The sequence below is a fragment of the Acipenser ruthenus genome, chromosome 7, assembly GCF_902713425.1.
Source record: "Acipenser ruthenus chromosome 7, fAciRut3.2 maternal haplotype, whole genome shotgun sequence".
NCBI classification, from domain to species: domain Eukaryota; kingdom Metazoa; phylum Chordata; class Actinopteri; order Acipenseriformes; family Acipenseridae; genus Acipenser; species Acipenser ruthenus.
In genome coordinates, this window is record NC_081195.1 from 59,998,251 (window position 1) to 60,019,110 (window position 20,860).

Consider the following 20,860-nt stretch of genomic DNA (forward strand, 5'->3'; position numbering starts at 1 on the left):
TATAGTTACTGTAGAAATATTGCATGAATCACTAGTATAGGGAATTGGGGGACATGCTATAGAAGTGTTATATCCGAGGCGCGTTATAACCGAGAGCCTTACACGAGGGAGCATTGTGTGTGTGTGTGTGTGTGTGTGTGTGTGTGTGTGTGTGTGTGTATATATATATAATACTGCTGTGCAAAAGTCTTAGACATGTTCATTTTCCTACTCTGATGTATCATGAGCATCAACAATTTACTCAAAGCCTCCACTAGTGTTTTGTACTATTATAACAACCTTGACTGATATTGAATGAAATAACTCGCATCACTTGATTTTCAAGGTGTGGTATCCGAAGCATAAGCAACAAACACAGAGAAACATCACCTGTAATTGACAAACCCAGGACTGGAAGACCCAAAAAGCTGTCTAACAAGGATGAGCAATACTTGAAGATAATATCCTTAAGGAATAGAAAGAAGACAAACGTTGAATTGACAGCAGAACTGGCAGAAGGTACAGGTGTCTTTGTCCATCCGTCAACAGTCCAAAGCACCTTTGACCATTGTTCCATAGTCCAAAATCTTCCAGTCCTGGGTTTGTCAATTACAGATGATGATTATGCTTCGGATACCACACCTTGAAAATCGAGTGATGCAAACTATTTCACTCAATGTTTTTCCTTCTGCAAGTCAAGATTGTTATAATAGTAGAAAACACTAGTGGAGGCTTTGAGTAAATTGTTGATGCTTATAATGCATCAGAGTAGAAAAATGCAACTTGTCTAAGACTTTTGCACAGCAGTGTATGTCTGTGTGTGACTCACCTTTTCATGACACACCTGTCATTTACGACTCTCTCGAAGGGTAGGTATATTAGACATCATTGCTTGATTTTTTGGTAGAGACAGACACATCTGATTGCTTTTTTAGATCAAACTGTCTACTGCCATAAATCTCTTCTCCTTATAGAGTAAATAGCTAGAATAGCTAAATAGCCTCTGCTGTATCTAAACCTGCTGTGATGTGTACACACTGCCTGTCAAACCAGTGCAGTGTCGGGTATATTCATCTCTGTTTCATTAAAATAGTTGCTGCTCCACAAAAAAAAAAAGGCTTTCTGCTACACACTGTTTTTTCGTAAATAATTCCAGGAGAGATCAAATTTGTGTTGTCTGTGCTGATGCAATTCTGTAGCTGGGCTTGTCCTCAGCAAACTTTATTTCAGTTATCTAGTATCAGCCTTCCACGTGAGCAAGTGGAGGTCCTAGTATTTTTTGACAGAACCAAGAGACAACTCTTAAATGTGCATAAGAATCAACCCACAATGTATTCTGCCGACCCTATTCTGTTGTGGAAATGGAGACAGCTGTCATGTGTAAGCAGACCAGTTAGTAAGGGGAAAGGGCATGCAGTTTTATGAGATGTTTGTTTGTTTGTTTGTTGCTTACCTGATTTAATGAATAACGCATCCAATCCTGGTATTGTCCTCTGTTAGAACTGAATATAAGGCTCCTGTTAAAAAATGACAGTAGCTATTTAAAAATGTGTCACCCATATATAGGCCTCAAATATTTTTTTCTCCCATTATCGCTATATTTCCTGCTGAATATTTGAATTTGTTACATTATAACAGTAAATGTCTGATTATATATTCTACAGAAACTAAACTGCCCATAGTTGTATCAGGTTATTGCAATGGCATGAAAAACTCATGTAACAAAAATCACCTGTTGACAGCAAAAAAAGCGGTAAATATTGAACACATGTCAAAATGTGTGAGGCTGCCAGTAATCAAAACCCGTAGAACATTCTTTTAATGGGACACAAATTCTTGGAACATTTGTCAATGAATACATATATTCTTTTGCATTGTGTTTTTGACTTGGTAAAGCGTACCAATCATATTTTAAAGAACAATGTTTGGAATTGTGTGACAGCTAGAAGGGTAAACATGCTTTCTATAATTTCTATGCTGATTCTGTTTATTTAGTGGTATCCATATAACAGATCATTCTGGGCCATAGGCATATGTTACTATCTAATGTGTTTGTAGTAATAGTATGCTATACTGTTGATCTGAATTCGAGCAATGCAACTTTACCCTTCTAGTTTTCAATTATTTGGACTGCCATACTGTAGTCACATGCTCTGCTCTGGAACTGTGGAGGTAGGTTTACATGTCTGGTGAGTTGTTTTCCATTTAATTATATATTGTTTATTCATTGTTTCTCATCAAAGATAGGACAGGAAATCTTGAGTATGTTAATATCTCTCAGTATATCATATTGCATTTTGGAGACCACAGTGGACTTTTTAATTGTCTTGACAGCATCAAATTGGTTTGCTCAAAGGAGATTTTAAGAAAATATAATTGAACAAGCCACCATCATAAATCAAATGGTTAGGCCAGCTGAAGGTGCCGGTGATGTGACAGTTATATAAGGCTTGGCGCCGGCACAGCGCTGTTAGGAGGAAATGGGACTGTCTGCTTCATGAAATAGTGTGACAGTCGCATCTCTTTAAGTGCTGCTCTTCCATTTAATTACCATATCAGAACAAAGCGGGCCTCTGCAGCTGGGGCTTTTCTAGTCTCATTTACCCAGACCGAAGCACATACCTTGGGGTTCAAAGCACGACAGACAACAGGTGGGAACCTGTGCACTTTCTAACTTACTACAGAGCTGTCTTTGACTTCGCTTTTGCCATTCTTTTTTTATATACTGTACCTGATAGCTGCAGGTTTCCAACTGTCAGTATCAGTAATGCCCAATTTGCACTGCCACACAGTGAAGACATTTTTGCACTGAAGGATGGTGCAACAGTTGCTACTGATATTCAATTTAAAAGTGAGTTTCACAGACCTTATTAAGCACTGATGTTAGACTCCCAGGAAGGTAGTCTGAAATTAGTGTTAATTGGGGTTTGTGAAACCAAATGTTAAGGTACTCAACATATCTGGAGCTAAAGCAGGGTCACTTTAAAAAAAAAAAAAAGATTACATAGTAAACACACTGTTTTTAAATGGCAGATTTCAAAATTTAGATAATTATTAGCTTTGATAAACTGTAAATCTCTAGATTGAATCATACTGTTATATAACAATGTTTGATTTATAAAATACAGGTCCAAGTAGTATCTATAAATCACACAATATGAGCAATAAATGACAATTCAGAAAATTCATGTTCTCCTATTACCAGTAGTAACAAATGAACACTGTTATAAAGAAGTACAAATCTATAGTTAATTAGAAATGTCAATAGAAAATGCCTGTATTGAGGCAAGTCTATTGGATTTACTGCACAGTAAATATTATGTACCGGTGCATTTTGTCAGCTTTATGTATTGTTGAGCTTCTGCGAGTTTGGAGCACCATATAGGCTAAGCAAGCCTGCGATGTTCCTGCTTAAAGATTCTGCAGTCTGTTTGCATATGATAGTTCTCTTAAGTTTATTAAGGTTCATTTAATTATATGCCACATCATAAACATGTGTATGAGTTTTTCATGTACAAAATGTATTAGAAAAAACACATAAGGATTTCAAAACCACAGTTAAATTACATCAAAGCACTATCTGGTAACTAGTGACATATATGCTTTTTATGGCACTTCCAAGTACAATACAATTCTGAGTGTGTACAAGTATGGATATGAGAAACAGGGGACCAAAAGATGTACCAATGATTATATTGTACATTTTTACAAAATAATGAGAAATTGCTATGTGAAATAAACATATCAATATATATATATAATGTCAGCCTTAAGGCATAATTTGCAGGAGAGGACCTCTTTCCCACTATGATTCCTATCCTTACCTCAATTCTGCTTCGATGCAGCCTTTCCCAAACACTCTGGCCAAGTCAATGCGCGCAGTTCTAGGCGCAAGGTCCGCTGCGCACCCGAATCCCATCTTTTATTCCTGACTCCAGGGACACGTCCGCCGAAACGTCAGGCAAACACCGGCTCCAGCGCCAAAACAACTCATGTATAAAGACTGAACAGTCGCCAGGATCTTGAAAGCCTTCTTTGACTCTGGGATCCAAATCCCCCTGAACTCAGGATGGGAGGCTCTATTCCTGATGGTCTGCAAAAGCATTGAGGCAGAGCCCCTCTACCCCCCTCCTTCCAGGCGCCGCCATGCAACTCCAAGAGGCCAGTAGGCAAGCTACGCTTCAGCTGCCGCCCCTGCCCCAGGTCCAGCAATGGCCCTCATATGCGCCCTGTGAATATATATATATATATATATATATATATATATATATATATATATATATATATAACATAACATAACATGCTGCATCTTAACAGATGCATTCTTCATCTAGAAAATAATTCACTGCATGTGGCTGTTTAATTGAGGTTTAAACATACTCTCCTTTACATACACTGTACTGTACATGTTAGAGAAGTAGAATACTCCATTAATGTTCATGGGGTGCTGTGGTTATTTCACTTGCAAGGATGGCCGTAAACAACCCACTTGCCACCTCTGGGGGCTCATTCACGGAATAACTGCTGTCTGTAAATCACTCATGTGTTAATGCTTTGTGAATAGGGACCATGATTTACCTTTGTAACTGCACTTGAACCTCCAACTCAAAATGCCTTCCTTTATAGCTTTCAGACAGCACTTGAACCCCTAACTGAAATGCTTTCTAACATATCTGCACTGCAGTTGCTGCATTGTGTGTGTGTGTGTGTGTGTGTGTGTGTGTGTGTGTGTGTGTGTGTGTGTGTGTGTGTGTGTGTGTGTGTAAAGTCTCTAACCATTCTACATTTGACAAATTGCTTGTGCAGTAACAGGCTGAAACTATTAGGCATCGTTCTCCAAAGCTACCCAAACTAAAAACAGACTTGTTTATTTGCTTACCCAGCATTGTGTGCCTGGAACATTTTTTTTTTACCGTCAGGTCTCAGAAATGTTGACTTTTTTCTTGTCTTGAAGAAGCCAATTTAAATGATTAAAACCTGGCATGCCATTGTATTTAAACCTTTTTTTTTTTTTACCAGTTTGCTGTGTACTGTTTGTTCTTTTATTGTACCACATCTGCTTCTGTTGACAGATGCCCCTTGAAATGAGCTGTATGTCTCAATGGACTAAACTGTATAAATGATTTGTTATAAACAAACAAATAATGCATTGCTGCATTTGTTTCTGGAGTATTCTAAACTGTCAGGCAGTTCAACCCACAAGCTGTCAAGTGACACCTACAGTCATAGCCTTGCATTTCTTGGCAGTGTGCTTTGCTATGACTTTTATTTTTTAATGCAATGCTTTTTATTGTTTTTGACTAACAGAAATAAATATGTTCCCGGGATTCTAAATTATGCTAAACCAACAATAGTGTGTTCCTCCATCCATTTTTTTAAAAATTTGTTTTATTTATTGTAATTTATTTTTTCATGTTGTGTTGTTTTAGATGGTTGTCAGTATTGAAGATCTGTACAAGTCCAAATATAGTGTTCAGAATACAAATGGTGCTGCATGACAGTTACATTGCTGAGCATTCTTGATGTTTATTACCTGTGCATTTCACAATCATATTTGCAACATTTTACTTGTTGAAGCAATTGTGGCTTTGCTTTTATAGACTAAATGTCCTGACATGATGGTACTTTGATGTTTCCCCATTTCATGCCTGTTAACTCAGACAAATAGACAGCAAAATAATTGGTTGATTAGCCTTTCCACTTAATTATCTTTTAAAAGCTTGAATTATGCTAAATCATGTGGGGATTTTCAAGCAAACAGAAAATAAATTAATTTGAAAAAAAAACAAAAAAAACTCTTTGCAACCTGGAATAGTGTGAAGGAGACACGGTCGTATAGATGAGGAAGACACACCACCAACATGTATGCTGCTGGTGAGGTTACATTTTTTGTTTAAAAAGTAGTCCCAGAGTTTAAAACCGGAGTTCTAAGACTACAAGTGCACTGGGGCTGATTGGCTATTGAGGCAGTAATGAGGTGCACATGGTCTCAATTGAAAGGGTTTTTAATCAGGTCAGAAATGTGTGTTAGGTTGTCTGTGTGAAGGATGCGACCTGTGTGTAGACATGTGCGTATGAACCTTAAGAAAAGGTAATGCTATTATTGTGTGTAACTTATCTTGGGAACAAGTGTTTTGGGTCAGAGTCCTGCGCAAGTCCAATTTTCATGACCCCCTTCCGACCCGGACCCGCAACCCACTGCAGCACTGTCTTCTTACCCGCGACGCGACCCTACGCTAGCTTTTGTTTCACCTCGTCCACAGACAGTTTTAATATTAGGAGGGGTTGCTATTTAGAGAATAGAAAAGCTAATGAATTTGGAAAAAAACAATGGATAATGGAAAAACAAGGGTAATATGCAATACAAGATGGGGTTAAATCTTGTCATAATCCATTTAATGCTCTGCAGTACATACCATTTTATTTTCTGAGAACATTACATGATAATGACTTCAGTGCTTCCTCTGTGAGTTGACACAGAATGGAGAAAGGCATTTAAGGAGACCCGATTGAGGGAATATGACTTGATCTTGTGATCAGGATCAAATAACACTGGAACAGAACTACATGGAAATAGCATCTACTAAACTGAACCATCTTACACCAATCTCTCTAATCAAGCACCTAGAGTGTGTTAAAATATATATATATATATATATATATATATATATATATATATATATATATATATATATATATATATATATACACACACACTGTGTGTACAAAACATTAGGAACACCTGCTCTTTCCACGAAATAGACTGACAAGGTGAATCCAGGTGAAAGCTATGATCCCTTATTGATGTAACCTGTTAAATCCACTTCAAACAGTGTAGATGAAGGGGAGACAGGTTAAAGAAGGATTTTTAAGCCTTGCCACAATTGTGACATGGATTGTTTACTGTATGTGTGCCATTCAGAGGGTAAATGGGCAAGACAAAAGATTTAAGTGCCTTTGAACGGGGTATGGTAGTAGGTGTCAGGCGCGCCGGTTTGAGTGTGTCAAGAACTGTAACGCTGCTGGGTTTTTCACACTCAACAGTTTCCCGTGTGTATCAAGGATGGTCCACCACCCAAAGGACATCCAGCCAACGGCAGGCCAGTGGTTGAAAACGGCTCATTGATGAAAGAGGCCAAAGGAGGCTGACGTGAATTGTGCAGTGCAACAGACGGGCTACAGTTAGTCAACTGACAGTCCAGTAAAACATTGGTGCTGAAAGACCCATAAAAGAATGCACAACTCATCATACCTTGACACTAATGGGGTATGGCAGCCAACGACCTAACAGAGTGCCACTTCTTTCAGCAAAACACAAGAAACTGCAGTTGCAGTGGGCTAAGGAACGAAAACACTGGACACTGGAGGATTGGAAAAACATTGCCTGGTCTGATGAATCCCGGTTCCTGCTGTTTCACGCTGATGGGAGGACTAGGGTATGGAGAAAACGACATGAGTACATGCATCCATCATGCCGCGTGTCAACATTGCAGGCTGGTGGTGGTGATGTGATGGTGTGGGGTGTGTTTTCATGGCACACATTGGGCCCCTTGATAAAAGTGGAGCAACGTTTGAATGCCACAGGATATCTGAACATCATTGCCAATCAGGTGCATCCCTTCATGGCAGCAGTGTATCCATCTGCTAATGGATTTTTTCAGCAGGATAATGCCCCATGCCACAAGGCTAGGATTGTCCAGGAATGGTTCCACGAACATGACCGTGAATTCAGCTTACTGCAGTGGCCTGCCCAGTCACCAGATCTCAATCCAATTGAGCATCTGTGGGATTAGATGGAACAAGCTATTCGGATTAGAGATGCACTACCAGCCAACTTGACACAACTGTGGGAAGCATTGGAGTCAACATGGGCCAGCATCCCTGTGGAACGCTTTCGACACCTTGTAGAGTCCATGCCCCGACAAATTGAGGCTGTTCTGATGGCAAAAGGGGGTGCAATAATAGAAAGGTGTTCCTAATGTTTTGTACACTCAGTGTGTATATATATGCGCCTGCTAAGAAATAAAATAAATAATATTGCTAGTTATAAATATAAACCCTTGAAAATCAGCTTTCTTCCACTTTGGGTTCTGTGTTAATGTTAAAAACATTACAGTTTCATCCCTCTTGGCTCTATGGCTTTTTGATTCATCTTTTGGTGGTATACATGGGTAGCATACTTACCCCGAAGGGCTATGGAAGAACTCCAGCATTTTGATGATCTGTTGAAATGGAATACAACTTCTGCTTTCAAATTCCCAGCTCTAGTGCTTAAGCATGGCTTACTTGCACCTATAGTGTACTGTATAAGCCTTCTCTCATGCATGCTACACCAATTTTATTTTTCTACTGCATCCAATGAGGTAAGGCCTTGAAAGTAATAAATGCTCGAAGCATTAAAAAGACAACTGTCTCAAAGCATAATTAGAAAATTAGAATGGCACTCTTTTACACTGCCTAATTACAAAAACTCAATCTGCTGTTCCCAAGCTGTTGTTATTTGAATAATGATAAGGTGCTAGCAAATGCCAAGTCTTTTGTATTGTGTCAGCCTCACTGAACAAAAGCAGCATTTTTTTGCAATCGGATATAAATAAAATGAAAAAAAACAAGGTTAATTTTTTTTTATATTAACATATGAATATAATATCTTCCTTGAGAACAATTACATTTAATCCAAAACATACATACTGGATTTCTTAATTAAAAGGATGGGATGGGGGGGGGGTCACTGAATGTTTAGTTTATTAAAGTGATAAAGTATAGGATGCAGGAAAAAAAAATTGAGAATCATACAGAAATCACAAACAGTAAAGACAATGTAGATGACATAAAGTATCTTTAAGACAACCTAAAAGCCCCTAAAGTATAAGCTATTTATTTCTCGTTTTGTGTTTTTGTTATCCTAGTAATACGCATTGAAAATATAGCCCATTGTATCCTGAAATTTAAAAAATGTAAACTATTTCCCATAGGGTTGTTGATATTTTTTGACAGTCGAATGATGTGTATGATTTTCACCTCATGAAAGAGCTTTGTGGAGTCAGATTGATTTGACGCAACACATTAGCATTTTCACACCAATGACTAATTTTGCGCATTTACACACGGATCACTGCAAAGAGGAGAATGAATGTAATAGACCAGTTCTGAAGCTGACATGTAACATATACTACAGTTACAGTTAGATCTCTTTATATATGCTGTAAAAACACCCTCCGGTCACAGGGGCAGACAGTTTTAAGCAAGAATGGCATTAATGGTGTTGATTTTATGTCTGGCATGGTTTTGGCCTTAGTCTAACGTAAGTCTGGAATATAGATGTTCTAGTACGGATGGTGTTATGACTCTAGCTTATAAAACAGATCCCGTCCAGCGGTTATGTTTTTGCCCCATTAGATGTCAATGCACAGCACTTTAAATAGAATCAACAAGTTATTAAGTTAACGTGGTGGTGGTATTCCAATTCAGCTTTAATTTCAATGAAGGGAATTGTTTGAATCCACTGATTTTGATAATATCCAAAAGCACTGTCTAAAAGCAGAACTCTCTGTCTGAGACAAAACATAGCTACAGTGTAGTAACACATTACACAAGTGTTACCAAACGTAGTACAGCTTTCACTATGTTCTATAGCAGTGGTGGGCAACCTAAGCTAATTTGAGCATCACAGATGTGGCCCTCAAAAACCCTAAGACCCGCAGCCACAAACCAAACAAATGATACACGTGGGTCCCACATTTCATCAACTGGAATCCTGGTGCAGGACCCATATATATATATATATACATTCCACAACAAAATACATAATATAATTGGAAACAGCTAGGTAAAGCCTTTCTGTGGTTATATTGGGTTTTAATTTCTGATTTAAGGTTGCCAAACTTCAAGCGCTAAAACACAAAGGGGTCATATTCATGACCGTATATGGTCAGTCTGCTTCGGCGTCAAAGGGTTAATGTCAATTTGAGGGTCAGACCCCAGAAATGCAGGTCACTTGGGTGGTCTGAAACAGCTAGTAGAAAGGCCTGTTCAGATGCTATGTGAGAGTATTGTAGCAGAAATCAAGCACAAACCACTACAATGTATTTCAGTTCAGTGCTGCATCCATTTCTAAAGGTGTAAAATGTATATTAAAAGAAAAATCCAAGATCTTTTTATTTGTGTTTCAAAGTGCCCAGTAGAGTGCAACTAACATATTATCTGCAGACAGGTGGTGTTTACAGATAATATGTTATTCACACAGCTTAAGAATAGAAAGAGTTGGTAGCACGAGGCAACACATGTCATTTTAATAACACTGATGTTTTAGCTTTTTTTCATTTCAGTGACAATATATGGAGTGATTAGACAAAATAAGCTGCAGAGTAAACTCAATGCATGAAAGCATTTTCTTAAGAACGCTTTCCTTTTCAAAACAAGGGATCTAGTTGAGTGCAGTAGATAATCCTCAGGAGTGAGATGAATAATACCACGAATCAGCAAATCCCTGAATCAATTCAATGAGAAAAGAAACAGTCTAAATCCTGTTTGGAAATGGTCTCCTTAGTACTAATATATTCCCTATTAACCTTTTTTATGTTGTGGAAAAAATGTAAATTTCCTGTAAATGTATTGATTTTTTTAATGACCCAGCATATAATAATGTCAACGATTACTGCAGCAGTTACTCAGGATTGCTATGACATGCATTAATAAAAATAAGTCAGTTCCTATCGATCCAAAGATGTCTAGCTAAATGTGATCTCCTTCACCTGCAGATTAAAGCATTAATAAAGTATTATCACATGTGATCCATTTCTCACTCATGTCTTTGCCAGTTGTTCTGAGTAAATCTGGGCTGCCCTCACTGGTGGATATGATGAAGCAACCACTGAATGAAACAAACACATAAACTATACATTCTGCATCTATTCGGATTTCTGCAAGAGATGAGGTGTTTTTCATTCCCAAATGAACAGCTCTTCATCCCGACCACTCTCTTAAGTGTAAATTGTCTATAGTAATACTGACGATTGTAATTATATTTAAAAAAAAAAAATCAACCACAGTTTAAAGATAGAGAGGGTGTCCCCAACCCCCTTTTATGTAATTAAGACCCATACACTCAACATGTCTGCTTTGATCCAAGCCCAGTGAATAAAGCTTGGATGAAGATTCTGACACAGGAAGTACGCTTGCACTGTGGAATACTGATACAACATACCAGCAGGCCAGTCCTATAGGGTTTTGCACTTCAAGCCCCAAATGTCTAATTTACTCATAACTGTTGCTGGTAGATGAGAATGCATAATATGCTGTTCTTTTAGTACTTTATAGCATATTACTTGGCTTCTCAATGGGAGAGAACATTGTGCAGATCTGTCAAGTTGCACTGCTTGGGGCATAAAACACAAGTCATGCTGTCAGATTGTAACTTGCATTCTATTTACACAGTATGAAGTCAGTTCTGCTTTATCAATTATTTTTAAATTGTGTCTGTTGTGCAGAATTTTCTAAGTCTTAAAAATGCAAATACTTACATGTAACGTAAATGACCACTTTTTTAATTAGAGACTTTTTATATACAGCGTTTAATCAAATGCATTCATGTTTTCCACAAAATATGAACATTTTTCTAGTCATGAAAGTTGTGCAGTGCATACTGAATGATAGAGTTTATACAGTATTATAATAAGCAAAATGCAGACACCAAAGGTGTTTAAATTATAGGACGCTGCTCAATTCAAACCCATGTCTCCATTAAAAAAATCTATTAAGAATTTCAGCATATACAGGCTACAGCACAAAAAATAAATACTGAATTATACTTACTTCCTATTTTCAGTGCAAATACTTGCTAGTCCAGCGACTCAGAAACATCACAGGGAAGCCCAGTGGATACCATAATTTAAAGAATATAATGTGCACTGTTTTACAAATGATAGATGCCTTGCCTCACGCTATACACAAGGTGCACATTATATATGTGTCATGTGGTATACTTGGGTGCAGTTTACATGTGTATCATAAGTCACAGCCTATATGAATACTAAAACTAAAGATTTTATATTGGTATTCTCTGTGACAAATGTACAGGTTATGCTTAAATTTTACAGTATATAAACAGTTTAAGGTATGCTTGATTCTACTATGCCTTTAGCATACCAGAGGATTGTTTTATGAGAGGAGAGCGTCTTTCAAGGGTTTCCTGTTATTTGAGGGGTGTTCATTATATACAAGTGTTACTCAATGAAACAGCTCAGTCATGCACACAATGGTTACACATTACATTATGAAAATTATGGTATATTATAATTTTGCTTATACAGTACACCCTCGCTATAAAGGCCTTCATTATAATGAACCTTTGGCTATAACGAACCTGGCCCCTGGACCCCAAATATATATATATATTGTAGGCTTGCTGAATGCAGGCACCACTTTTTAATGTGGAATTAATCACAGGCGAACACAGGTTTGGTGGATCCGTGTGCTTTTATTTTGGGTCTTGAAGGGCATCAAAAACGGGAAACAAACAAAAAAAAACAAACCTATATCTTGCACAGGAGTAGTTTAAAAAAAAAACTATTTTCAAAACAACAAGTTCCAACACGGCTCAGTCCTTCTCTCCTCAGTCACGATTCCCTGTCTAGTGACTGCTCAGCCTTTTTATATCACTGGGCTGGAGGAGATGCTTGTTAACTGCATCGGCTACAGGTGCTGGCCAATTGAGGCAATCACTAATCTATTCATTTTAATTAACGTCCCTAAATATGAGCACCTGTAGCCCATAGCCCACTTATCTCCTCCTGATCATTGCAGGCTGGTTCCAGAGCTGCCAGTGATCCCTCCTGTGCTGTTTGCTGGGTCCGGTCAGCCTCTCTCCGGCCCACCATATGCACCCCCTGCGGGTTGGCCTGTGAGATGGCTCACATACCTTCCCCCTTTGCTTCGGCATAATCCTAGAGCAGGAAGAAGAAGTCAATTCAGGGATTCTTGACAACACGTCAGCATTCATATGATCCTTACCTGCCCGGTGCTTAACCTCAAAACAGTAGGGCTGTAGAGCCAGAAACCATCGAGTGAGACGAGGGTTTGAATCCTTCTCCTTATACATCCAGCGCAGCGGGGCATGATCTGTATAAAGGGTGAAGCGGCGTCCCCACAAATAATATTTTAAGCTTTCTACAGCCCACTTGATTGCTAGACATTCCTTTTCTATCGTTGCATACCGTTGTTCTCGAGGTAACAGTTTTCGGCTTAGAAACATGATGGGATGTTCTTCCCCATCAAAGTCCTGAGCTAATACTGCCCCTAAGCCCACCCCTGAGGCATCTGTCTGCAAGATAAAATCTTTTCTAAAATCAGGGTTCTTTAAGACTGGTCTGGACAACAAGGCATGTCTCAAGTCCTGAAACGCCGCCTCACACTCTTTGGACCACTGGATGGGCCGATTTTTATGGCCTTTGGTCAAATCTGTAAGGGGTGTAGCTCTAGTGGCGAAGTGCGAAATAAATCTCCGGTAATAACCGGCTAGCCCCAAGAAAGCCCGAACCTGCCTTTGGGTAGTGGGACGAGGATAATTCCTCAGGGCATTAACTTTAGTTTCTTGAGGTTTTACCAACCCCTGCCCCATTGTGTACCCTAAATATTGGGTTTCCGAAAAGGCTAATTTGCATTTTTTTGGATTTGCTGTGAGCCCTGCCTGCCTAATGGAATTTAATACCGCCTGTAGCCTTTGTAGATGTGTCGGCCAGTCATGGCTAAAGACTACCACATCATCTAAGTAGGCTCCAGCATACTCAGCATGAGGACGGAGGACCCGATCCATCAACCGTTGAAAAGTAGCAGGCGCTCCGTGCAAGCCAAAGGGGAGAACCACAAATTCAAAGAGACCCTGAGGAGTGGAGAAGGCAGTTTTTTCGCAGGAGTCCGGTGATAAGGGTACCTGCCAGTAACCTTTGGTTAGATCTAGAGTGGAGATATACCGGGCATTTCCCACACGCTCCAGCAGTTCATCCACTCTAGGCATCGGGTATGCATCAAACTTGGAAACTGCATTTAATTTTCTGAAATCAATACAAAACCGTATTGAACCATCAGGCTTGGTAACCATTACCACCGGGCTGCACCAATCACTAAACGATTCTCTAATAACACCCAACTCCAGCATTTTTCTCACCTCCTCCTTCATGGTCACCCGTTTGGCTGCCGGGACCCGTGTATGCCGCTGACACACTTTCACTCCTGGCTCCGTTGTGATTTGGTGCTGCCCCAGGTGTGTGATCCCAGGTTCCTCAGAAAATACATCAGAGTTATCGGACAACAATTTATTAAGTTCTTTTTGTTGCTGGTTATTCAAGTGTTCCCCTTTGCATATGCTATGTCTTTGTGGTACTTTGGGCTCCCCTTGGGTTTCATCCTCCCCCTCTAACTCAGCATTTCTAAAAAACAAGCACTCTCGTTCTTTCCAAGGCTTTAGTAAGTTAACGTGGTATATCTGGTGGGTTTTTCTTTTACCTGGTTGATGAACTTTATAATTCACGGGTCCTACCTTCTCCACTATTTCCACTGGCCCCTGCCATTTTGCTACAAACTTATGGGGGTCAGATGGGACCAGCACCAATACCCGGTCCCCCTCTTTAAACTCCCGGGCCCTCGCCCCCTGATTGTACTGTCGCTCCTGTTGGGACTGCTCTTTTCTTAAATGTTCCTGCACTAGTTGGGACATTTTTCCCAACCTGTCACGGAGTTGAGTTACATACTCTGCAACACTGTCCCCTCTAGCTGGTTCTGCCTCCCATGCTTCCCGCAAGACGTCTAGTAACCCTCGGGGCTGTCTGCCAAACAGTAATTCAAATGGGGAGAACCCGGTTGATGCTTGGGGAACTTCCCTGAAAGCAAACATCAGAAAAGGCAAAGCAGTATCCCAGTTACACAAATCTTCTTGTGCTACCCTTTTAAGCATACCTTTTAGGGTTCGGTTGAACCTCTCTACCAAACCATCCGTCTGTGGGTGGTACACAGAGGTTCGAATTGTTTTTACTTTCAGGAGGCGGCATAACTCTTTAAAGACCCGGGACATAAAGGGGGTTCCCTGGTCAGTAAGCACTTCCTTTGGGAGACCCACTCTACAAAAAATATTCATTAGTTCTCTGGCTATAGTTTTGGTAGCCATGTTCCTTAAGGGGACCACCTCAGGGTATCGGCTGGCATAATCAACTAGCACTAATATATATTCGCACCCTGACTTGGTTTTTGGCAAAGGGCCAACTATATCTATCCCTACCCTATCAAAGGGCACCTCAATAATAGGTAGCGGTATCAAGGGAGCTCGAGGCGGTTTTTTACTTGCCACTTTCTGGCACTCGGGACAAGACTCACAGAAATCTGCCACCTCACGCCACACCCCAGGCCAGAAAAAACGGAGAAGGATTCTATCTCGTGTCTTGTCAGTGCCTAGATGTCCCCCCAACAAATGTGTATGCGCTAAACGCATAATGGTGTTCCTCTGTGAGTGCGGTACTAGCAACTGGTGGGTATGCTCTCCTTGGAGAGTACCCCGAATAACCCTGTATAACAGGCCGTTGTTTAACAGAAAGTGTGGGGTAGGTTTTGTGTCGCATATTTTCCAATATTCTTCACTAGCTTCCATGGCCTGTTCAAATGCATACCGTAAGTTAGGATCCTCTAACTGAGCTTGCTTAAAAACCGGACGATCAAGTTCAATCGCTCGGTTCAAAAAATCTTCATTGTCTTCAGACTCTACCGCCTGTAATGAGGGAAGATTTATAGGGCTTTCCCCAATTCTGCCAAGGTTTTTAGTTTTCTCCAGAAATTTCCTACCTTCCCGCTTCTTTTGAGAGCGGGTTTTCCTTTCTCCCTGAGGGGGCTTGATTACTTCCTCCCTAAATGGAAATAACCCTTCGTCCATATTTTCCCCCTCAAAATTAGAAGTGGAGTGCAGTGGTCCCCCCCTTTCTCCAACCAGTGTGGTTCCGGCTTTTAACAGTTGATGGAACCTTTCACAGTTCTTCCCTAAGATTACAGGGAAGGGGGGAGCTGGAATCACTCCCACCTTAACCTTAAAGGATTTACCCCCAATTTCTATATTGATTATTACAGTGGGATAGGTTTTTATATCACCATGTACACACAGTAAATTTATGTCTGCTTGCCCCTTTTTGTATTTGCTTCCTGGTACGAGATCCCGGCTAACCAGAGTCTCTGTGCTACCTGAATCTATCAGAGCGATGGTTTCCTGACCCTCAACCCTCACTGGTATGACAAAGGGATCTGCACTCACCGGGCCGGCATGACCATACGCAATGCTGCGCGCCACCCCGACTTCCATACGTTCAATCTCCTCCTGCTGACATTGCCTCGCGATGTGCCCGGGTTCTCCGCACCTGAAACAAATGATGGGGCCTGGGGATGTCCGTGGTTTGTCCCGCCAGAATTCCTCTGGTGGGCTAGTTTTTTCTGTTACCCACCGAGGAGCTAACCGTGGAACCCATAAAGGGGGTTTCCGGTTACCCTCTTTGGGGTTTACCTTTTTTTGTATGTCCTTAGGAGATGTATTTGTCCTCTTTCCTGAGCTTCCTTCCGATGGGGCTGCAGCCGCTTCAGCATCCTGGTAGGCCTCTGCCAGGCAAACAGCTTCCTCCAAGCTCTGTGGTTGATTTCTTCGGACCCAGGCTGCCACTCCAGCTGGTATTACTTGTAACAGCTGCTCGACCACCAGACAGTCTGTGATTTGCTCAACATTCCTGCTCTCTGTTTTCAGCCACCGTTTGCAGAAGTGGCGGAGGGTTTGAGCTGCCACACGGGGTTTAGTCCCCAAGGGGATGGTATATCCCCTGAAGCGCAGTCTATAGCTTTCCTCTGTGATGCCCAAGCGTTGCAGGATAGCGGTTTTTACTTTCTGGTAATCTTGCGCGTCTGCCGTGTCCAGTGCTCTGTAAGCGGCTTGAGCTTCTCCGGAGAGACATGGGGCCAGTTTCAATGCCCACAGCTCTTTTGGCCAAGCTGCTGCCTCCGCCATTCTTTCAAACGTTACTAAAAACGCTTCAGGGTCATCTTCAGTCGTCATTTTCAGGAGCTTGGGCTGGACTGCAAACATCCTGGCCACCGTGGCCTCCGTACTCCCTGGTGCCATCATCTTAGTCACCAGTGTGCCGAAAAACTGAGCCAGTTGTTCCTGTCTCTGCACCTCTCTGGCTTCTCGTTTCCCCTCCTGCTCTTGCATCCACCGTATCAGCTTGTCCACCTCCATATCCACACAATAAGTTTAGCTGTTGCCGTCAGAGGGGCCCCACTTCTGGTACCACTTGTAGGCTTGCTGAATGCAGGCACCACTTTTTAATGTGGAATTAATCACAGGCGAACACAGGTTTGGTGGATCCGTGTGCTTTTATTTTGGGTCTTGAAGGGCATCAAAAACGGGAAACAAACAAAAAAAAACAAACCTATATCTTGCACAGGAGTAGTTTAAAAAAAAAACTATTTTCAAAACAACAAGTTCCAACACGGCTCAGTCCTTCTCTCCTCAGTCACGATTCCCTGTCTAGTGACTGCTCAGCCTTTTTATATCACTGGGCTGGAGGAGATGCTTGTTAACTGCATCGGCTACAGGTGCTGGCCAATTGAGGCAATCACTAATCTATTCATTTTAATTAACGTCCCTAAATATGAGCACCTGTAGCCCATAGCCCACTTATCTCCTCCTGATCATTGCAGGCTGGTTCCAGAGCTGCCAGTGATCCCTCCTGTGCTGTTTGCTGGGTCCGGTCAGCCTCTCTCCGGCCCACCATATGCACCCCCTGCGGGTTGGCCTGTGAGATGGCTCACAATATATATATATATATATATATATATATATATATATATATATATATATATATATATATATATATTAAAAAAGATAATATAAACACACACTGTCAACATCCCGTTCTGTACGCACGGGATGCCACCTCAGCAGTGAAGTCAACTATTTTGTCTTAATAAAAAGTGCACGCTGTGTAAGTGTAAATGCCTCTGAAACGAAAATCATTTTATGTTGGACCAGAGCTGAAAACTATACTGATCGTTTGAAAAAATCAGTAACGCAGGCATATCTCTGTCGTGAATATAGGTTGTCAAAAGGCACTGTTTTTTGGCTTGTTTAACAACCATGCGGCAAAGTAATTGATTAAAGAAGAAACAACAACAACAACAACAAAACCTGAGGATCTGATGAACTTTTCATGTCGGGTTGATTTGGAATAAAAGATCAGTTTGGGATTCTTGCATGTTGGATTACGATTTGAAACGATTCATGTCAGATTGATTTTGAATAAAAGTTCAGCTTTAATTCAGGATTTTTGCTTTTTGTACTGCGTTTTAATTATTTAACAAATAAGATAAAGCAAAGGCAGAATATTGCATACATGACACAAACAGGTACATGTAGTTCTACTTTTATTCACAGTCTCATCTCATTAACTTACTCCAACAGTGTATCGTTCATTTTGATTGTCCTTTCGCTATAACGAGCAAAAGGCTTGGACCCCAACAGGTTCGTTATAGCGAGGGTGTACTGTATTTTGTAACCATTTTCTCATAGAATAACTGCTAAACATACTGAATAAATGGATGGAAAAGGGGCTACTGCCTATTTTTGATGCCGCCATTTCACACTGACATTGTTATCAAATATAACTTTATGTGCGCTTGTAAACTGTATATGTTGTAAGAAAGTGAAGATAAAGTTTTTCACTTGATGCGTATATGATGATGCTTTATCTTGTTCAGCTTACAGGGCACAAAAAAGTGTATTGTGATTACCATGGCTTTTAGTCAACACTGCTGTTAGTAAATATAGTAAATATGTGTTAATTCGAGTTGCTAGACGAATACATATGTCCTAAGGCCCTTAAGAGCTGCAGTACGTTGATAGGGTAAATTAAGTGATGTTGTGTTATCTGGACCACCCATAGGCCATCTCTGGGTTTGTTGGAGGGTAAATAATGACGCAAGAGATATCCAGGAATTTACTTCTTATTAAATATTGTTCATGAGGTTATTTGGTGAAGCCTATTTCCTGATACATTGCAGCTCTCTTCATTTGTGGTTGCATTGTGCATGTTATTCATACTCAAGTATGATATAACTGTTTTCAAAGTTATAAATATTAAACCACTAGTACTGGGATATTTTTGCTGTTGAGATTTTAATATTTAATATAGAAATAAAACAGCATCCCATTCTTTCTCTGGTCTAAATATCTTCTATAATAAAATGACTAAAAGCACTTTTAATCTTCAGGTGTTGCTCCTATTATTGTGACAGGGGCGGAAAACCTTGGGATGGCATCCTACAATGGACCAGAGATGTTTTAATTTAATGTCTGAACTTATTTTTAATTCACCATTCTAGTGTTGAAATTGGAATGATTTTCAGTCACTTACAGCAGAATTCGATTGAAACCGTGGCCTAGAGGCAAAAGCAAAGTGCACTATGGATGGAGTAATAAGCCACAACACCTGCCTTCTAAAAAGTGCTAAGCTGTGCTCTTCCTTGCAATGCAATCTACAATTATTATCCATCAGTCTGGGGTTATCTGAGATACTGATCACAAGGTCTGCAAAACAAAGTCCTTTAAAACAAATTTGACTTATTTCGATTTTCTTGTATTATTATTTGCCGTTGAAGTATTGTATTATCAATCAGTGGACTCTGTAGTGCTCTTAATATTAAACCTCTGTCACTATCTGATGAATCCCTGTTGCAACTGCATAACCTTTAAAGTGCCTAATGCGTGGCTCTGTGTTGTAAAGGCATATTTTCTTGTGTCAGGATTGGGCAGAGCCCACCTTTACCCTAGTCAGAGCTGAAGGGTTTTTAATGAATACAGTTAGTGATAGATAAGTATGTTAATCCCAGAAGAGAAGGACCTACTGTAACAAAATGACCCTTTGATTGCATTGCTGACTTTTCTCTTATGAAGGAGGAACAGATGTACAAAAATGTTGATACTATTTCTTTAACTTTACGTTGTTCTCAGGTAGAAAAAATTGAGTCACCTTTCTTTTTAAAGATCATAAAGCCTTTGAAGTTAAATGTGGCCCCTGGTTTATCAGCTATGAGAGTGGCTTAAAGTTGTGAAAGATGCATCATTTAACAGTGCCTTAAACCCCTGATGCAGAATACTCCTAGTTCTCATACAAAATCAATACCTTCATTTCGTATGACTTTCCTTGGGGAATTAGCACCCCTCAGGGTATTTTCAAACTGCATTGTAATGGTACTAGCTAGCTTGAGAAATCAAGGATTTAATGTTTCCCCTCACTCGGATGACTAGTAGATACAAAATCATTTGAGAGCAGAGGTTGTGAGTGTAAAGAACATGCTTCAAGCCGTTTGTGAACTGGGCATACTGATGACTTGGCATTGTCGTGTCTGATGTCTGCCTGAAAAGGAAAATGTAATTAATATATAACTAATGTAACCCAGTTTTCTTAATAAGAAATATAAACAATTTATTTTCTGAATTTCTTGGTATTGCAATATATTTGCTGGAGTCCACACAGTTCACCAGCAATAGAATTTTGCATAAAATGTATTCAAAGTTTTGGGGTGGATTGCACACTATGATTAAACAGGCTTCTGAAGCTGCTGCTATCTGAAAAACAGATCAGAGGAAGCTCTTTAAACAAGGGTCAGGAATATTTTGTAAGGATAAAAAGCTTATCTGACCTTTTGACCAAAGATCTACACTATATGGCTGTGCTACCGATCTACAAAGTATATATTTGCAGTATATTTATATGAGCAGTTTCAGTTTACTTTAACAGTGGGGTTGTGTTTGTTTTAAGTAAAGCCTGCTAAAAGACACAATTGCATAAAAAAAATCTTG

At 40.0% G+C, this 20,860-nt stretch overlaps 2 protein-coding genes across 3 annotated transcripts in view; one reads left to right on the forward strand and one right to left on the reverse strand.

Annotated features, from left to right (window-relative positions):
* Window positions 1-20,860, forward strand: part of immp2l (inner mitochondrial membrane peptidase subunit 2) — a 234,301-nt gene that overhangs the window by 106,438 nt on the left and 107,003 nt on the right. The gene's annotated exons all lie outside the window — the stretch shown is intronic.
* LOC131737550 (uncharacterized) lies at window positions 12,756-17,805 on the reverse strand. Its single transcript, XM_059027460.1, has 2 exons — window positions 14,144-17,805; window positions 12,756-12,923 (listed from the first exon to the last, which is right to left on the reverse strand). Exons 1-2 carry the CDS (start codon window positions 17,234-17,236, stop codon window positions 12,891-12,893), a joined length of 3,126 nt encoding a protein of 1,041 aa, XP_058883443.1. The 5' UTR covers window positions 17,237-17,805; the 3' UTR covers window positions 12,756-12,890.